The sequence below is a fragment of the Aegilops tauschii genome, chromosome 7, assembly GCF_002575655.3.
Source record: "Aegilops tauschii subsp. strangulata cultivar AL8/78 chromosome 7, Aet v6.0, whole genome shotgun sequence".
Lineage (NCBI taxonomy): Eukaryota > Viridiplantae > Streptophyta > Magnoliopsida > Poales > Poaceae > Aegilops > Aegilops tauschii.
The window spans coordinates 445,258,576-445,279,746 of NC_053041.3; the positions used below are offsets into that span (position 1 = coordinate 445,258,576).

The 21,171-nt window shown below is 42.2% G+C and overlaps 1 protein-coding gene across 1 annotated transcript; it reads left to right on the forward strand.

Moving 5' to 3' along the window:
• Positions 1-18,715: 18,715 nt before the first annotated feature.
• LOC109769692 (uncharacterized) lies at positions 18,716-19,618 on the forward strand. Its single transcript, XM_020328420.1, has one exon. It carries the CDS (start codon positions 18,716-18,718, stop codon positions 19,616-19,618), a length of 903 nt encoding a protein of 300 aa, XP_020184009.1.
• Positions 19,619-21,171: the final 1,553 nt, after the last annotated feature.

Here is a 21,171-nt window from a genome sequence, read left to right on the forward strand (position 1 = left end):
ACCACGACGGTTGGTCCTTCCACGTCCAAGCTGCCGACGCCCACGCAAACGGGTGACGACACGGGCTGCGACGGAGGCCACAAGGAACTCCCACGACGTTCTGGCAATCAGAGCCAGGCGAGTGGCGTCATCCACAACGAGAACAACAACATAGACCAAAATATACCTTGGCCAAATACTACAGATTTTACTTTAGAAACATCACTGTGGACGAGGCCTTTTCCTGGATCTGGAAGTCCAAATGCACGATGAAAATCAAGGTCTTCACATGGTTGCTCCTAGCGGACAGAGTCAACACAAAAAACATGTTGAAAAGGAGACATTACAATGTTGTTGATAACGTTGAATGCTCATTGTGCGACCGAAAAGAAGAAGAAATTGTGGAACACCTATTCTTCATGTGCTCCTTCAGTCAGAGATGCTAGAGTGCCCTGGGCATTAATTGGACAGACGATGGAGACAAGCCCAAGCTCATTCATGATGGCCAGTGAAGGTGGCGCTCACACATGTTCATGGAAATCTTCATGCTATCCGCATGGAGCATCTGGAAAGAGCGCAATGGAGCGATATTTCAGAGATTTCCACACACCTTTACGTCCTGGAGAGTGCAATTTAAGGTAGACTTAGCTTTATTGTGCCATAGGGTTTAGCCCTCCCTGGCTGAGTTTATCACATCGTTCCTAGAAACAACTCTGTAATTTTACTTTCCTTTTTCTCTTCAGGACTATACCCCCTCACCACCCATGGGGTGCTTGGGGGAGGCCCTTCGAGAACACGAGCCTTTGCTTGTGGACAAAAATGTAACATGACAACCTGAAAATGGCTAATATATGTCAGTAGGATCCTCTCCTACTGTCTTTGATTGCTCAAAAAGTGAGAACAATAACCCAGATTCCACCAGGTCCAAGGATGGGGCCATGCTGCCTACACGCGACGCGGTGAACTCCAAGGACGGCAGGGCGCAGTCCAAGATGCCCACACCGGAGCATAGGCTGCGGCCATCTCAGGCCACACGCGACGAGCAGCGCCACGGCATCGGCGACTCCGAGCGTCCCCACGACAAAGCCCTTGTGCATCATCCTCAGGATGTGCAGGGCCAACATGCACGCCAACATGCTGGTGAAAATAGTCCACAGTCGCAGGTTCGAGACGGAGCTGCTTCCAGATCGATCGGAAGCAAGAACACCTCTTGTTCCTCGCACCTTTCCATGTCATCTACGCCATCAGAAGTTGTTGCACGTGCACAGTTGCTTCTGAACTTCCCTCCCGTGGTAGATAAGATGGAGGAGTGGAGAGCTGCCATTCAAAGCCTCCGCAGCTTTGCCAACAACGACAAGCCACAGCAGGCGGGCCTTCACATCAGCAGCCCACCGCTCTGGTGTGCGCTGCTGGTGAGAGAACCGGAGGCGATGTAACCACGGTGCAGTCCCCTCCACGACAACAACGTCAGCGGCAGAGTCAGCGGGTCGACGCCCATGACGACATATCCATGGCGTCGTCCGATCCATGGACCCACCGCGATCAGCGCCAAGTTCTTCAAGAACGACGCGGAGAAGATGCCCGTACTACCATCAAACGTCGGCGGGAAGTGCGTCGTTAATCCGACAGGCGCGCAGGGCCCACTGTCGATGCGCCGGCACCAGGGTACCCTGGCGGACTACCTTACGAGGTGGGATGCCCGATGTTTACTCGTGACCTGTGGCGAGTCCATTGGCCTAATTCCCGGAACTTCAAGGCAGAAGTGCTGGAAAAGTACGATGGCAAGACCCACCCATCGGAGTTCCTCAGCGTTTACACTATTGCAATACAAGCTGCTGGAGGACGAGACAAAAAGTCTTGCCAACTACTTTCTGTTGGTGCTCAAGCCCAACGTCAAATCATGGTTGATGCACTTGCTGGAGAATTCCATCTCCTGTTGGGCAGATCTGTACCACGAGTTCGTCGGCGCCTTTATAGGAGGCCACAAAGCTCCTGGCCAGGAAAGTGATCTGCATGTGATCCCATAGAGGGATGAAAAATTGCTCCGCAGATACATACAGAGATTCAATCATGTACAGTGCAACATCCCCGACATCCATCATGCGGCTGTGATTTCCGCATTTCACACAAATGTGCGAAATCGCAAGATGCTGGAGGAGTTGGCAATGAACAAACTAAGGGATGTTGCCGAGCTCTATGGTATGGCCGGCAAGTGTGCACATGCTAAGGAGGGGAGAAGACTTCCCAAGGAGGATGCTGGCGTAGAGGTCAATTTAGAGGACGACGACGCAGCCACCGCCCCGAAGAAGAATAGCCGCAAGCGCAACAGGAAGCGCAAGGGCAAGGCAGTGCTAGCCGTCGAGGGGACCGGCAACAGCAACACCGCCGGAACAGGCCCCAAGATGGGATCTCGTGGGTACAGAAGGTTGCGACGGTGGAATTAGGTTTTTGGCTCCGTATCTGATCATTTGGGGGTACGTAGGTATATATAGGAGGAAGGAGTACGTCGGTGGAGCAACAGGGGGCCCACGAGGGTGGAGGGCGCGCCCTGGGGGGGTAGGCGCGCCCCCTACCTCGTGGCCTCCTCTTTTGTTTATTGACATAGGGTCCAAGTCTCCTGGATCTTGTTCGTTCCAAAAGTCACGTTCCCGAAGGTTTCATTCCGTTTGGACTCCGTTTGATATTCTTTTTCTGCGAAACTCTGAAATAGGCAAAAAACAATAATTCTGGGCTGGGCCTCCGGTTAATAGGTTAGTCCCAAAAATAATATAAAAGTGAATAATAAAGCCCAATAATGTCCAAAACAGTTGATAATATAGCATGGAGCAATCAAAAATTATAGATACGTTGGAGACGTATCAAGCATCCCCAAGCTTAATTCCTGCTCGTCCTCGAGTAGGTAAATGATAAAAACAGAATTTTTTATGCGGAGTGCTACTTGGCATAATTTCAATGTAATTCTTCTTAATTGCGGTATGAATATTCAGATCCGAAAGATTCAAGACAAAAGTTCATATTGACATAAAAAAAATAATACTTCAAGCATACTAACAAAGCAATTATGTCTTCTCAAAATAACATGGCCAAAGAAAGTTATCCCTACAAAATCATATAGTTTGGCTATGCTCTATCTTCACCACACAAAGTATTTAAATCATTCACAACCCCGATGACAAGCCAAGCAATTGTTTCATACTTTTGACGTTTTCAAACTTTTTCAATCTTCACGCAATACATGAGCGTGAGCCATGGACATAGCACTATATGGGGAATAGAATGGTGGTTGTGGAGAAGACAAAAAAGGAGAAGCTAGTCTCACATCAACTAGGCGTATCAACGGGCTATGGAGATGCCCATCAATAGATATCAATGTGAGTGAGTAGGGATTGCCATGCAACGGATGCACTAGAGCTATAAGTATATGAAAGCTCAACAAAAGAAACTAAGTGGGTGTGCATCCAACTCGCTTGCTCACGAAGACCTAGGGCATTTTGAGGAAGCCCATCATTGGAATATACAAGCCAAGTTCTATAATGAAAAATTCCCACTAGTATATGGAAGTGACAAAATGAGAGACTCTCTATCATGAAGATCATGGTGCTACTTTGAAGCACAAGTGTGGTAAAAGGATAGTAACATTGTCCCTTCTCTCTTTTTCTCTCATTTTTTTATTTGGGCCTTTTTCTTCTTCTTTTTTATGGCCTTTTTTTCGTCCGGAGTCTCATCCCGACTTGTGGGGGAATCATAGTCTCCATCATCCTTTTCCTCACTTGGGACAATGCTCTAAAAATGAAGATCATCACACTTTTATTTTCTTACAACTCAACAATTACAACTCGATACTTAGAAAAAAATATGACTCTATATGAATGCCTCCGGCGGTGTACCGGGATATGCAATGAATCAAGAGTGACATGTATGAAAGAATTATGAACGGTGGCTTTGCCACAAATACGATGTCAACTACATGATCATGCAAAGCAATATGACAATGATGGAGCGTGTCATAATAAACGGAACGGTGGAAAGTTGCATGGCAATATATCTCGAAATGGCTATGGAAATGCCATGATAGGTAGGTATGGTGGCTGTTTTGAGGAAGGTTTATGGTGGGTGTAAGATACCGGCGAAAAGTGCGCGGTATTAGAGAGGCTAGCAATGGTGGAAGGAGGAAAAGTGTGTATAATCCATGGACTCAACATTAGTCATAAAGAACTCATATACTTATTGCAAAAATCTACAAGTTATCAAAGCAAAGTATTACGCGCATGCTCCTAGGGGGATAGATTGGTAGGAAAAGACCATCGCTCGTCCCCGACAGCCACTCATAAGGAAGATAATCAATAAATAAATTATGCTCCGACTTCATCACATAACGGTTCACCATACGTGCATGCTATGGGAATCACAAACTTTAACACAATCATCTCTCCAATTCACAACTACTCAACTAGCATGACTCTAATATCACCATCTTTATATCTCAAAACAATTATCAAGCATCAAACTTTTCTTAGTATTCAACACACTCATAAGAGTTTTTTACTATCTTGAATACCAAGCATATTAGGATTATTTAAGCAAATTACCATGCTATTTAAGACTCTCAAAATAATCTAAGTGAAGCATGAGAGATCAATAGTTTCTATAAAACAAATCCACCACCGTGCTCTAAAAGATATAAGTGAAGCACTAGAGCAAAACTATATAACTCAAAAGATATAAGCGAAGCACATAGAGTATTCTAACAAATTCCAAATCATGTATGGCTCTCTCAAAAGGTGTGTACAGCAAGGATAATTGTGGTAAACTAAAAAACAAAGACTCAAATCATACAAGAAGCTCCAAGCAAAACACATATCATGTGGTGAATAAAAATATAGCTCCAAGTAAAGTTACCGATGCAAGTAGACGAAAGAGGGGATGCCTTCCGGGGCATCCCCAAGCTTTGGCTTTATGGTGTCCTTAGATTATCTTGGGGGTTACATGGGCATCCCCAAGCTTAGGCTCTTGCCACTCCTTGTTCCATAATCCATCTAATATTTCACCCAAAACTTGAAAACTTCACAACACAAAACTCAACAGAAAATCTCGTGAGCTCCGTTAGCGAAAGAAAACAAAAGACCACTTCAAGGTACTGTAATGAACTCATTCTTTATTTATATTGGTGTTAAACCTACTTTATTCCAACTTCTCTATGGTTTATAAAATATTTTACTAGCCATAGATTCATCAAAATAAGCAAACAACACACGAAAAACAGAATATGTCAAAAACAGAACAGTCTGTAGTAATCTGTAACTAACGCAAACTTCTGGAACTCCAAAACATCAGCCAAAATAGGACGACCTAGACACTTTGTTTATTGATCAGCAGCAATTGGAATCAGTATTTTATCACATTCTGGTGATTTTTAACAATTGTTTTTGTGAACAGAAAGTTTCTGGAAATTTCTGCAAGATCAAATACCTATCATCCAAGAAGATCCTATAGGTTTAGCTTGGCACAAACACTAATTAAAACATAAAAACACATCTAACCAGAGGATAGAACAAATATTTATTCTTAAACAGAAGCAAAAAGCAAAAAAAACTAAAAATAAAATTGGGTTGCCTCCCAACAAGCGCTATCGTTTAACGCCCCTAGCTAGGCATAAAAGCAAGGATAGATCTAGGTGTTGCCATCTTTGGTAGGCAATCCATAAGTGGCTCTCATGATAGATTCATATGGTAGTTTTATTTTCTTCCTAGGGAAGTGTTCCATGCCTTTCTTTAATGGAAATTGGAATCTAATATTCCATTCCTTCATATCAATAATTGCACCAATCGTTCTAAGGAAAGGTCCACCAAGAATAATAGGACATGAAGGATTGCAATCTATGTCAAGAACGATAAAATCTACGGGCACATAGTTCCTATTTGAAACAATAAGAACATCATTAATTCTTCCCATAGGTTACTTAATAGTGGAATCCGCAAGGTGCAAGTTTAGAGAGCAATCATCAAAATCACGGAAATCTAGCAAATCGCACAAAGTTTTGGGAATAGTGGAAACACTAGCACCCAAATCACATAAAGCATAGAACTCATGATCTTTAATTTTAATTTTAATAGTAGGTTCCTAGTCATCATAAAGTTTTCTAGGGATAGAAACTTCCAACTCAAGTTTTTCTTCATAAGATTGCATCAAGGCATCAACGATATGTTTAGTAAACGCTTTATTTTGGCTATAAGCATGAGGAGAATTTAGCACGGATTGCAACAAGGAAATACAATCTATCAAAGAGCAATTTTCATAATTAAATTCCTTGAAATCCAAAATAGTGGGTTTATTAACATCTAGGGTTTTGATCTCTTCAATCCCACCTTTATCAATTTTAGCATCAAGATCTAAAAACTCCGAATTTTTGGAACGCCTTCTAGGTAGAGGTGGATCGTATTCAGTCTCATCATTATCAAGATTCATATTGCAAAACAAAGATTTAATAGGGGACACATCAATAACTTTTAGATCTTCATCTTTATTTTCATAGAAATTTGAAGAACACGCTTTTATAAAGCAATCTTTCTTAGCACGCATCCTAGCGGTTCTTTCTTTGCACTCATCAATGGAAATTCTCATGGCTTTGAGAGACTCATTGATATCATGCTTAGGAGGAATAGATCTAAGTTTTAAAGAATCAACATCAAGAGAAATTCTATCAATGTTCCTAGCCAATTCATCAGCTTTAAGCAATTTCTCTTCAAGCAAAGCATTGAAATTCTTTTGAGAATTCATAAACTCTTTAACACTAGTCTCAAATTCAGAGGGCATCTTATTAAAATTTCCATAAGAGTTGTTGTAGGAATTACCATAATTATTAGAGGAATTGCTAGGATAAGGCCTAGGATTAAAGTTTCCTCTATACGCGTTGTTACCAAAATTATTCCTACCAACAAAATTCACATCCATAGATTCATTATTATTCTCAATCAAAGTAGACAAAGGCATATCATTAGGATCAGAAGAAACACTCTTAGTAGCAAATAATTTCATAAGTTCATCCATCTTTCCACTCAAAACATTAATTTCTTCTATTGCATGCACTTTTTTATTAGTAGATCTTTCAGTGTGACATTGAGAATAATTAACCATAATATTATCTAGGAGTTTAGTAGCTTCTCCTAAAGTGATTTCCATAAAAGTGCCTCCTGCGGCCGAATCTAAAAGATTTCTAGAAGCAAAATTCAATTCGGCATAATTTTTTTGTATAATCATCCATAAATTCAAACCATGAGTAGGGCAATTATGTATCATTAATTTCATCCTCTCCCAAGCTTGTGCAACATGTTCATGATCAAGTTGCTTAAAATTAATAATATCGTTTCTAAGAGAGATGATCTTAGCGGGAGGAAAATACTTAGAGATAAAAGCATCTTTGCACTTATTCCAAGAATCAATACTTTTTTTAGGCAAAGACGAAAACCACGCTTTAGCACGATCTCTAAGCGAAAAAGGAAATAGCTTCAATTTAACAATATCATTGTCAACATCTTTCTTCTTTTGCATATCACACAAATCAACGAAGCTATTTAGATGAGTAGCGGCATCTTCACTAGGAAGGCCGGCGAATTGATCTTTCATAACAAGATTCAACAAAGCGGGATTGATTTCATAAGATTCAGTATCGGCAAGAGGAGCAATCGGAGTGCTAAGGAAATCATTATTGTTGGTATTGGTAAAGTCACATAATTTGGTATTATCTTGAGCCATCGTGACAAGCAAGCAATCCAACACACGAGCAAACAAAAAGCAAGCGAGAAAAAGGGCAAACGGAAAAGAGAGGGCGAATAAAACGGCAAGGGTGAAGTGGGGGAGAGGAAAACAAGAGGAAAATGGCAAATAATGTAATGCATGAGATAAGGGATTTGTGATGGGTACTTGGTATGTTAACTTTTGCGTAGACCTCCCCGGCAACGGCGCCAGAAATGGCTCGTTGGGAGTCCAAATCTTGACTTGACCTTGCGTAAGCCTCCCCGGCAATGGCGCCAGAAATCCTTCTTGCTACCTCTTGAGCACTGGGTTGGTTTTCCCTTGAAGAGGAAAGGGTGATGCAGCAAAGTAGCGTAAGTATTTCCCTCAGTTTTTGAGAACCAAGGTATCAATCCAGTAGGAGGCTACGCGCGAGTCCCTCGCACCTACACAAAACAAATAAATCCTCGCAACCAACGCGATAAGGGGTTGTCAATCCCTTCACGGCCACTTGCGAGAGTGAGATCTGATAGATATGATAGGATAATATTTTTGGTATTTTTGTGATAAAGATGCAAAGTAAAATAAAAGCAAAGGAAATAACTAAGTGTTGGAAGATTAATATGATGAAGATAGACCCGGGGGCCATAGGTTTCACTAGTGGCTTCTCTCGAGAGCATAAGTATTTTACGGTGGGTGAACGAATTACTGTTGAGCAATTGACAGAATTGAGCATAGTTATGAGAATATCTAGGTATGATCATGTATATAGGCATCACGTCCGAGACAAGTAGACCGACTCCTGCCTGCATCTACTACTATTACTCCACTCATCGACCGCTATCCAGCATGCATCTAGAGTATTAAGTTCATGAAAACAGAGTAACGCCTTAAGCAAGATGACATGATGTAGAGGGATAAATTCATGCAATATGATAAAAAAACCCCATCTTGTTATCCTCGATGGCAACAATACAATACGTGCCTTGCTGCCCCTACTGTCACTGGGAAAGGACACCGCAAGATTGAAACCAAAGCTAAGCACTTCTCCCATTGCAAGAAAGATCAATCTAGTAGGCCAAACCAAACTAATAATTCGAAGAGACTTGCAAAGATAACCAATCATACATAAAAGAATTCAGAGAAGATTCAAATATTGTTCATAGATAAACTTGATCATAAACCCACAATTCATCGGTCTCAACAAACACACCGCAAAAGAAGATTACATTAAATAGATCTCCACGAGAGAGGGGGAGAACATTGTATTGAAATCCAAAAAGAGGGAAGAAGCCATCTAGCTAATAACTATGGACCCGAAGGTCTGAGGTAAACTACTCACACTTCATCGGAGGGGCTATGGTGATGATGTAGAAGCCCTCCGTGATCGATGCCCCCTCCGGCGGAGCTCCGGAACAGGCCCCAAGATGGGATCTCGTGGGTACAGAAGGTTGCGGCGGTGGAATTAGGTTTTTGGCTCCGTATCTGATCGTTTGGGGGTACGTAGGTATATATAGGAGGAAGGAGTACGTCGGTGGAGCAACAGGGGGCCCACGAGGGTGGAGGGCGCGCCCTGGGGGGTAGGCGCGCCCCCTACCTCGTGGCCTCCTCTTTTGTTTCTTAACGTAGGGTCCAAGTCTCCTGGATCTTGTTCGTTCCAAAAATCACGTTCCCGAAGGTTTCATTCCGTTTGGACTCCGTTTGATATTCTTTTTCTGCGAAACTCTGAAATAGGCAAAAAACAGTAATTCTGGGCTGGGCCTCCGGTTAATAGGTTAGTCCCAAAAATAATATAAAAGTGAATAATAAAGCCCAATAATGTCCAAAACAGTAGATAATATAGCATGGAGCAATCAAAAATTATAGATACGTTGGAGACGTATCACATCCCACTATGTGTACAACACACTTGAGATGCCAGGGCTGATGAGCGTCATCACCATCCATTCTGACAAGAAGGATGCGCTGATCAACTCCACCGAGAGGCAGTCGCAGCATCTGCCGGCAAGGCACTTGCTCCTACCGACAAAGCTCCCAGGGGGAATAAGAGGAAGAAAACCGACAAGACCACTAACAAGGACTCCGGCAAGCGCACCTTTTCGGAGTGCCGCGTTCCGTTCGAGGACGTACCAGAGAGCTCTGCCGGCAAGAGCAAGAAAAACAAAGCTGCTCCACCAGAAACCAAGAAGGTGTCCGCCAAGGAGGACGGGACGGGGAGAACTTTCACCATAAGTCCCACCCTTGACGACAAATAGGAAAGCGCGCTAACTGCTTTACTGCGGGCAAATGTCGATGTGTTTGCACGGCAACCATCTGACATCCTTGGTGTTCCCAGGGAAGTAATTGAGCACCACCTTGTTGTCTGCCCCCACGTGCGGCTCGTCAAGTAGAAGGTGATGAAGCAAGCTTTGGAATGGCAAAAATTCATTGCCGAAGAGATCAAGAAGTTGGAAGCCGCAGGCTTAGTCAGAGGATTGCTCCATCCAACGTGGTTGGCCAATCAAGTTGTAGTGCGCAAGACGAACGACAAATGGAGGCTTTGTATTGACTATACAGATATCAATAAATCTTGTCCAAAAGATCCTTTTCCCTTGCCGTGCATCGACCAAAATGTTGGCTCCCCTGCCGGATGTGACTTGCTATCGTTTCTTGATGCCTACTCTGGGTATCATCAGATTTTCATGTCTAAAGAAGATGAAGATAAGACCGCATTTATTACTACATGTGGCAAGTATTGCTTTATACATATGCCTTTCGAATTGAAAAGTGCTGGTTCAACTTTTGCAAGAGCAGTCCAGATTGGTTTGGACCCCAGCTGCATAGGAATGTGGAAGCATACATGGATGACATAGTGGTCAAAACCAAGGACAGAGCAACATTGATACAAGATTTGGAAGAGACATTTGCTAATCTATGCAAGATCAATTTGAAGCAGACTAAGGCATAGCCTAGTGCTGGGAAGGGGTTGATGCCTTCCCACCCACCCAGGTTCCAGGCATACTTGCAATTTTTGGTTTGTTGCACCAATTATACTGTAGGGGGTTCCCTTACAGTCTATCTGTCAAAAAAAAGATCAATCTGAAGCGCAACCCCGAGAAGTGTGTGTTTGGCGTTCCATTCGGCAAGCTTCTCGGGTTCTTTGTGTCTCAACGTGTTTTTGAAGCAAATCCTGACAAGATCAAGGTGATTGAGCAGATTGAAGCATCGAAGCGCGTCAAGGATGTGCGCCGCCTTGCCGGTTGCGTTGCTACATTGAGTAGGTTCATCTCCAAGTCTGCTGAGCGTGCCTTGCCATTTTACAAATTTCGAAAAAGGTTGACCAATGAAATGGACACTGGAAGCAGAGTCCGTGCTACAAGATTTGAAGAGGTATTGCTACCTCTTGAGCACTGCGTTGGTTTTTCCCTTGAAGAGGAAAGGGTGATGCAGCAAAGTAGCGTAAGTAATTCCCTCAGTTTTTGAGAACCAAGTTATCAATCCAGTAGGAGACCACATGCAAGTCGCCTCGCACCTACACAAACAAATAAGAACCTTGCAACCAATGCGATAAAGGGGTTGTCAATCCCTTCATGACCACTTGCAAAAGTGAGATCTGATAGAGATAATAAGATAATATTTTTGGTATTTTTATGATAAAGATGGAAAGTAAAGATTGCAAAGTAAAAGTAGATTGGAAACTTATATGATGGAGAATAGACCCGGGGGCCATAGGTTTCACTAGTGGCTTCTCTCAAAATAGCATAAGTATTACGGTGGGTGAACAAATTACTGTCGAGGAATTGATAGAATAGTGCATAGTTATGAGAACATCTAGGCATGATCATGTATATAGGCATCACGTCCGCGACAAGTAGACCGAAACGATTCTGCATCTACTACTATTACTCCACACAACGACCGCTATCCAGCATGCATCTAGAGTATTAAGTTCATAAGAACAGAGTAACGCATTAGGTAAGATGACATGATGTAGAGGGATAAACTCAAGCAATATGATATAAACCCCATCTTTTTAACCTCCCATTGCAAGAAAGATCAATCTAGTAGGCCAAACCAAACTGATAATTCGAAGAGACTTGCAAAGATAACCAATCATACATAAAAGAATTCAGAGGAGATTCAAATATTGTCCATAGATAATCTTGATCATAAACCCACAATTGATCTCGACAAACATACCGCAAAAAGAGTTACATCGAATAGATCTCCAAGAAGATCGAGGAGAACTTTGTATTGAGATCCAAAGAGAGAGAAAAAGCCATCAAGCTAATAAATATGGACCCGAAGGTCTGAGGTAAACTACTCACACATCATCGGAGAGGCTATGGTGTTGATGTAGAAGCCCTCCGTGATCGATGCCCCCTCCGGCGGAGCGCCGGAAAAGGCCCCAAGATGGGATCTCACGGGTACAGAAGGTTGCGGCGGTGGAAATAGGGTTTTGTGGTGCTCTTGGATGTTTTCAGGGTATATGAATATATATAGGCGAAGGAAGTCGGTCAGGGGAGCCAAGAGGGGCCCACGAGGGTGGGGGCGTGCCCAGGGGGCAGGCGTGCCTCCCTGCCTCGTGGCCTCCTCGTGTGTTTCTTGACGTCCACTCCAAGTCCTCTGGATCACGTTTGTTCCAAAAATCACGCTCCCGAAGGTTTCATTCCATTTGGACTCCGTTTGATATTCCTTTTCTGCAAAATACTAAAATAGGCAAAAAAACAGCAATTTGGACTGGGCCTCCAGTTAGTAGGTTAGTCCCAAAAATAATATAAAAGTGTATAATAAAACCCTTTAAACATCCAAAACAGATAATATAATAGCATGGAACAATAAAAAATTATAGATACGTTGGAGACGTATCAAGCATCCCCAAGCTTAATTCCTGCTCGTCCTCGAGTAGGTAAATGATAAAAACAAATTTTTTGATGTGGAATGCTACCTAGCATATTCTTCAATGTAATTTTCTTTATTGTGGCATGAATTTTCAAATCTAAAAGATTCAAGATAAAAGTTTAATATTGACATAAAAATAATAATACTTCAAGCATACTAACTAAGCAATTATGTCTTCTCAAAATAACATGGCCGAAGAAAGTTCATCCCTACAAAATCATATAGTTTGGCTATGTTCCATCTCCGTCACACAAAACATTCAAATCATGCACAACCCCGGTTTCAGCCAAGCAATTGTTTCATACTTCAGAATTTTCAAACTTTTTCAACTTTCACGCAATACATGAGCGTGAGCCATGGACATAGCACTATGGGTGGAATAGAATATGATGATGGGGATTGTGTGAGAAGACAAAAAAGGAGAAAGTCTCACATTGACACGGCTAACGGGCTAGGGAGATGCCCATCAATTGATGTCAATGCAAGGAGTAGGGATTGCCATGCAACGGATGCACTAGAGCTATAAACGTATGAAAGCTCAACAAAAGAAACTAAGTGGGTGTGCATCCAACTTGCTTGCTCACGAAGACCTAGGGTATTTGAGGAAGCCCATTGTTGGAATATACAAGCCAAGTTCTATAATGAAAAATTCCCACTAGTATATGAAAGTGACAAAACAAGAGACTCTTTATCATAAAGATCATGATCCTACTTTGAAGCACAAGTATGAAAAAAGGATAGTAGCATTGTCCCTTTTTTTCTTTGGGCCTCCTTTTTTTATTTGGCCTTTCTCTCTTTTTTCTTTTTTTGGGACAATGCTCTATGAATGATGATCATCACACTTCTATTTATTTACAACTCAATGATTACAACTCAATACTAGAACAAAATATGACTCTATATGAATGCCTCCGGCGGTGTACCGGGATGGGCAATGAATCAAGAGTGACATGTATGAAATAATATGCATGGTGGCTTTGCCACAAATACGATGTCAACTACATGATCATGCAAGGAAATATGAAAATGATGAAACGTGTCATAATAAACGGAACGGTGGAAAGTTGCATGGCAATATATCTCAGAATGGCTATGGAAATGCCATAATAGGTAGGTATGGTGGCTGTTTTGAGGAAGATATAAGGAGGTTTATGTGTGATAGAGCGTATCATATCACGGGGTTTGGATGCACCGGCGAAGTTTGCACCAACTCTCAAGGTGAGAAAGGGCAATGCACGGTACCGAAGAGGCTAGCAATGATGGAAGGGTAAGAGTGCGTATAATCCATGGACTCAACATTAGTCATAAAGAACTCATATACTTATTGCAAAGATCTACAAGTCATCAAAACCAAGCACTACACGCATGCTCCTAGGGGAAGGGTTGGTAGGAGTTAACCATCACGTGATCCCGACCTCCACACAAAGGATGACACTCAAAGAACACTTCATGTTTCAAATTTGTTACACAACGGTTACCATATGTGCATGCTACGGGACTTGCAAACTTCAACACAAGTATTTCTCAATTTCACAATTACTCAACTAGCACAACTTTAATATCACTATCTCCATATCTCAAAACAATCATCAAGTATCAAACTTCTCATAGTATTCAATGCACTTTATATGAAAGTTTTTTATTATATCCATCTTGGATGCCTATTATATTAGGACTAATATTTTTGCCAAAGCAAATTACCATGCTGCTCTAAAGGAATCTCAAAATAATATAAGTGAAGCATGAGAGATCAATAGTTTCTACAAAATAAAACCACCACCGTGCTCTAAAAGATATAAGTGAAGTACTAGAGCAAAATTATCTAGCTCAAAAGATATAAGTGAAGCACATAGAGTATTCTAATAAATTCCGATTCATGTGTGTCTCTCCCAAAAGGTGTGTACAGAAAGGATGATTGTGGTAAACTAAAAAGAAAAGACTCAAATCATACAAGACGCTCCAAGCAAAACACATATCATGTGGTGAATAAAAATATAGCATCAAGTAAAGTTACCGATGGACGAAGACAAAAGAGGGGATGCCTTCCGGGGCATCCCCAAGCTTAGGCTTTTGGTTGTCCTTGGATTTTACCTTGGGGTGCCTTGTGAATCCCCAAGCTTAGGCTCTTGCCACTCCTTGTTCCATAATCCATCCAATCTTTACCCAAAAACTTGAAAACTTCACAACACAAAACTCAACAGAAAATCTCATGAGCTCCGTTAGCGAAATAAAACAAACCACCACTTTAAGGTACTGTAATGAACTCATTATTTGTTTATATTGGTGTTAAACCTACTGTATTCCAACTTCTCTATGGTTCATAACCTCCGATACTAGCCATAGATTCATCAAAATAAGCAAACAACACACGAAAAACAGAATCTGTCAAAAACAGAACAGTCTGTAGTAATCTGTATCTAACGCAAACTTCTGTAACGCAGAAAAATCTACTAAAATAGGACGACCTAGAATTTTTTTTATTGATATACTTCAATTGGAATCAGTATTTTATCACGTTCTGGTGATTTTTAACAATTGTTTTCGTGAGCAGAAAGTTTCTGATTTTTTCAGCAAGATCAAATAACTATCATCCAAGAAGATCCTATAGGTTTTACTTGGCACAAAAACTAATTAAAACATAAAACCACATCTAACCAGAGGCTAGATCAAATATTTATTACTAAATAGAAAGTAAAAATATTGGGTTGTCTCCCAACAAGCGATTTTCTTTAAAGCCTTCTTAGCTAGGCATTGAGATTTCAATGATGCTCACAAGAAAGACAAGAATTGAAGCACAAAGAGAGCATCATAAAACACGTGACAAACACATCTAAGTCTAACATACTTCCTATGCATAGGAATTTTATAGGCAAACAAATTATCAAGGCAAGCAAAAACTAGCATATGCAAGGGAGCGGAAAAAAACAATAGCAATCTCAACATAACAAGAGGTAATTTAGTAACATGAAATTTCTACAACCATATTTTCCTCTCTCATAATAATTACATGTAGGATCATAAGCAAATTCAACAACATAGCTATCACAAAACATATTCTTAACACGATCCACATGTATGCAAAGTCTACACTCTTCCAAAATAGTGGGATTAACATTAACTAAAGTCATGACCTCTCCAAAGCCACTTTTATCAAAAATTTCATAAGATTGAACATTCTCCAAATATGTGGGATCTAAAGTTGACACTCTTCCAAACCCACTTTCAATATTATTGCAAACACTATTATCAATCTCATATTCATCATGGGGCTTAAATAAATTTTCAAGATCATAAGAAGAATCACCCCAATCATGATCATTGCAACAAGTAGTAGACATAGCAAAACTAGCATCCCCAAGCTTAGGGTTTTGCATATTATTAGCACGATTGACATCAAGAGAATTTATAGTAAAATCATTGCAATCATGCTTTTTATTCAAGGAGCTATCGTGAATCTCTTCATAAAGTACTTCATCACAATTTTCAGATTCACAAATTTCAAGCAAAACTTCATAAAGATAATCTAGTGCACAAAACTCACTAGCAATTGGTTCATCATAATTGGATCTCTTAAAAATATTAGCAAGCAGATGAGGATCCATAGATCTTAGGTTCTCTGTTTAGCAATAAATAAACAACTATTCCAACCAAACGAGCAAACGAGCCAAGTAAGACATCAAAGCAAACAAAAAGACGAACAGAAGAAGGGCGAATATAACGGCAAAGGTGAAGTGGGGGAGAGGAAAAGGAGAGGCAAATGGCAAATAATGTAATTTGAGGGATAAGAGTTTGGGATGGGTAATTGGTATGTCTTGACTTGTCCGTAGACTCCCCGGCAACGGCCAGGAATCCTTCTTGCTACCTCTTGAGCACTGCGTTGGTTTTTCCCTTGAAGAGGAAAGGGTGATGCAGCAAAGTAGCGTAAGTATTTCCCTCAGTTTTTGAGAACCAAGGTATCAATCCAGTAGGAGACCACACACAAGTCACCTCGCACCTACACAAACAAATAAGAACCTTGCAACCAACGCGATAAAGGGGTTGTCAATCCCTTCACGGCCACTTGCAAAAGTGAGATTTGATAGAGATAATAAGATAATAGTTTTGGTATTTTTATGATAAAGATTGCAAAGTAAAAGTAGATTGTAAACTTATATGATGGAGAATAGACCCGGGGGCCATAGGTTTCACTAGTAGCTTCTCTCAAAATAGCATAAGTATTACGGTGGGTGAACAAATTACTGTCGAGCAATTGATAGAATAGTGCATTGTTATGAGAATATCTAGGCATGATCATGTATACAGGCATCACGTCCACGACAAGTAGACCGAAACGATTCTGCATCTACTACTATTACTCCACACATCGACCGCTATCCAGTATGCATCTAGAGTATTAAGTTCATAAGAACAGAGTAACGCATTAGGTAAGATGACATGATGTAGAGGGATAAACTCAAGCAATATGATATAAACCCCATCTTTTTATCCTCGATGGCAACAATACAATACGTGTCGTTTCCCCTTCTGTCACTGGGATCGAGCACCGCATGATTGAACCCAAAGCTAAGCACTTCTCCCATTGCAAGAAAGATCAATCTAGTAGGCCAAACCAAACTGATAACTCGAAGAGACTTGCAAAGATAACCAATCATACATAAAAGAATTCAGAGGAGATTCAAATATTGTTCATAGATAATCTTGATCATAAACCCACAATTGATCTCGACAAACATACCGCAAAAAGAGTTACATCGAATATATCTCCAAGAAGATCGAGGAGAACTTTTTATTGAGATCCAAAGAGAGAGAATAAGCCATATAGCTAATAACTATGGACCCGAAGGTCTGAGGTAAACTACTCACACATCATCGGAGAGGCTATGGTGTTGATGTAGAAGCCCTCCGTTATCGATGCCCCCTCCGGCGGAGCGCCGGAAAAGGCCCCAAGATGGGATCTCACAGGTACAGAAGGTTGCGGTGGTGGAAATAGGGTTTCGTGGTGCTCTTGGATGTTTTCGGGGTATATGGATATATATAGGCGAAGGAAGTCGGTCAGGGGAGCCAAGAGGGGCCCACGAGGGTGGGGGCACGCCCAGGGGGGCAGGCGCGCCTCCCTGCCTCGTGGCCTCCTCGTGTGTTTCTTGACGTCCACTCCAAGTCCTCTGGATCACGTTTGTTCCAAAAATCATGCTCCCGAAGGTTTCATTCCGTTTGGACTCCGTTTGATATTCCGTTTCTGCGAAACACTGAAATAGGCAAAAAACAGCAATTTGGACTGGGCCTCCGGTAGTAGGTTAGTCCCAAAAATAATATAAAAGTGTATAATAAATCCCATTAAACATCCAAAACAGATAATATAATAGCATGGAACAATAAAAAATTATAGATACGTTGGAGACATATTAGTATTTCTCCTCTGCACCAACACTGGTTGTGCCAAGGCCATAAGAGTCGTTGCTTCTATACTTAGTGGTAACAAATCAAGTAGTCAATGTTGCACTTGTGGATGAGAGGGAAGCTGAAAGTGAAGAAGCAGCAGGTGCAAGCCCATCAAGCGACAAGCCCAAATCTTCTCTGGCAAGTCTTGGTGCCGACAAGTCAAGTGCAAAGCAAGCAGATGGATCAGAACAACACGTAGTGCAGAAAAAAGAAGTTGGTGTAGCGGCCAGTTTATCTTGTCAGCTCTCTTCTCCAGGGGGCTAGGTCAAGATATTCTGGTGTGCAGAATTTGCTTTTTGGTCTTCTTATGGCCTCAAGGAATCTGCACCACTACTTACAAGCACATCAGATTACCGTCGTCACTCTCTTTCCGATGCAAAGGACCTTGAGAAATCTAGATCCAACCAGCAGGATTGTTGGGTGGGCGTTGGAATTGTCAAGATTTGATCTCAAGTTTGAAAGTACTTCAACTATTCAGAGCAGAGCCTTGGTGGAGTTCATTGCAGAATGTACGCCAACGCCAGACGAAGAAGTTCCAGAAACCTTTCTCCCTGGCAAGGAAACAACTCAGGATTGGATCATGTACTTTGACAGAGCTTTTTTGCTGCAAGGCGCCGGTGCTGAAGTGCTGCTTGTCGCACCCACCGGAGAGCGCCTCAAGTATGTAATTCAGATGCATTTCCCCATGGAGAAGGCAACAAACAACACTGCTGAGTATGAAGGACTACTTGCCGGTCTCAGGATTGCAGCAGACCTTGGAATCGGAATTATCATTAGAGGCGACTCACAGTTGGTTGTGAAGCAAGTTAACAAAGATTATCATAGCCCGTTGATGGAAACATATGTTGACGAAGTGAGAAAATTGGAAGAGCACTTTGATGGATTGCAAACAAAGCACATTCCTCGTGCAGAGAATAGCATAGCTGATGATCTATCAAAGCGTGACGCACTCAAGCTACCTGTGGAACCAGGAACTTTTGTGCTCCATTTGACTCAGCCATCTGTAACACCATCAACATGGCAGAACAAGAGAAGAAAGTTGAACACCGGCAAGTACTTTCCTACCGAGCTCACAGAAGCTGCCGACAACGATATTGCCGGGAACAAGGACAAGCTTGCCGGTGAGCAGCAAGCTCCGGCAGGAACTCGAGTTCTTGCCATTGAAGCTAGCGCTCCTGCAGCCGATGATATGCCTTTAGTCCTTGTTGTCGAGCCACAAGCTCTGGCATGGGCACAACAGATAGTCCTGTTCCTTCAAATAGGACAACTTCCTGAAGATCAAGAAGAAGCTGAAAGAGTATCCCATCAGTCTAGTATGTATCAGTTTGTAGGCAACAATCTATACAGAAAGAGACCAAATGGGGTGAAATTGAAGTGCATTTATCGGGAAGACGAACAGAAGCTTTTGGCGGAGATACATGGAGGCATATGTGGCTCTCACATAGGATCAAGGGCCCTTGTCAGCAAAGCATTTCGGCAAGGCTTCTATTGGCCCACTGCCCTCCAGGATGCAACTGAGCTAGTAACCAAATGTGGAGCATGCCAGTTTCACTCGAAGCAATCACATCAGCCAACTCAAGCTCTTTAGATGATCCCTCTCTCCTGGCCCTTCTCGGTCTGGGGGCTCAACATACGGGCCCTTTCCCCTGCATTGTTGGGGGCTTTGAGTACTTGTACGTTGCAATCAACAAGTTCACAAAGTGGCCAGAAGTAGAAAAAGTGAGGAAGGCGACAACACAGTCAGCCGTCAAGTTTTTCAAAGGACTTGTTTGCTGTTTTGGAGTGCCAAACAGGGTCATCACCAACAATGGCACACAGTTCACGAGCTGCACCTTCATGCAGTAGTTGCTCATCCAAGGAGCAACGGCTAGGCAAAAAGGGCAAATGCTGAAGTGATGCATGGACTCAAGACAAGAACTTTCGACAAGCTGCAGAAGTGCAGAATACGCTGGATTGATGAGTTAGGGCGGTTCTTTGGTCACTCAGGATGACACCAAATCGAGCTACTGGCCAGACACCATTCTCCCTAGTCTATGGTGTAGAAGCGGTGCTCCCCACGGAACTCATGTACGGGTCACCTCGAGTGCTTGCTTATGATGAGCTTGAGCAAGATCAGCTGCATCAAGATGATGCCACGCTCCTTGAGGAAGATCATCTTCGGGCTGCTGTATGTGATGCATGTTACCAGCAAGCTTTGTGCCGCTATCACCGCCGCAAGGTTCATGCCCGGAGCCTTGAGGAAGGCGACCTTGTTCTTCGGCGAGTTCAGTCCGCCAAGAATTCAAACAAGTTGACGCCAAAGTGGGAAGGCGCTTATCGGGTAGTACAAGTCACTAGGCCTGGCGCAGTCCACCAAGAGACCGAAGATGGCACACCCGTGCACAACTCATGGAACATTGAGCATCTTCGTAAGTTCTATCCATAAGGCACGGGTTGCCGGGCTACCCGGCAACCACCTTTTGTATGAGTTTGCCGACAAGGCATCTAATCCTTTGTACAAAACCAGGGGTCGAACCTGTGCATTGTAAAATAAAGCTAAGTGTTTCACAACTCTTGTCGATTAACATGTTTAGTTATGTGTGCTTATCTATGATGTTGTGTTACATTTAGCTTGTATGGCTGTTAATGAACCGTCAAGGTTCCATATCTCTATTTTCTCTTCTTTCTGTTTCTCAAAGGACAGAAGGTTGCCTCGCATGCATGTTTGCTGGGGGGGGGGTGATGATATGGATACCGACAAGAGTCATTCAAGTTAACATTCTACGACAAGAAGTGCAACAAAGAAAAGTTAAGTTGAAAAACTTTCAAACAAATTCTTTGTTGTAGAGCTACTTTCCCAGTTTCCCTTGAACATTTTTTTGGCTTTTGTATGGAAAACCTGCACACATGAAGGAACCTTGTCGTGATGCTCACGCTCTTACTTTGTTTTGAGTCTGCTCAACAACTTAAGCAGGTGCACTGAGATCGTCAAGTTACCTTGCCGGCAGCGGCATTTCCAGTAGGCTGCTAAGGACCCATTCCTAAAGCGCTCGCGGTCAGTGTGCCCACCGGCAAGTTTCCAAAACAGCGAAGGGTACAAAACATGCAAAAACAAGACTGGACAGGGGAAAACAACATACATTCATCAAATACGGCAAGTTT

Coding starts and splice junctions, on each gene's coding strand:
- LOC109769692 (XM_020328420.1), top strand. CDS start 18,716: ATGGAGAAGGCAACAAACAACACTGCTGAGTATGAAGGACTACTTGCC.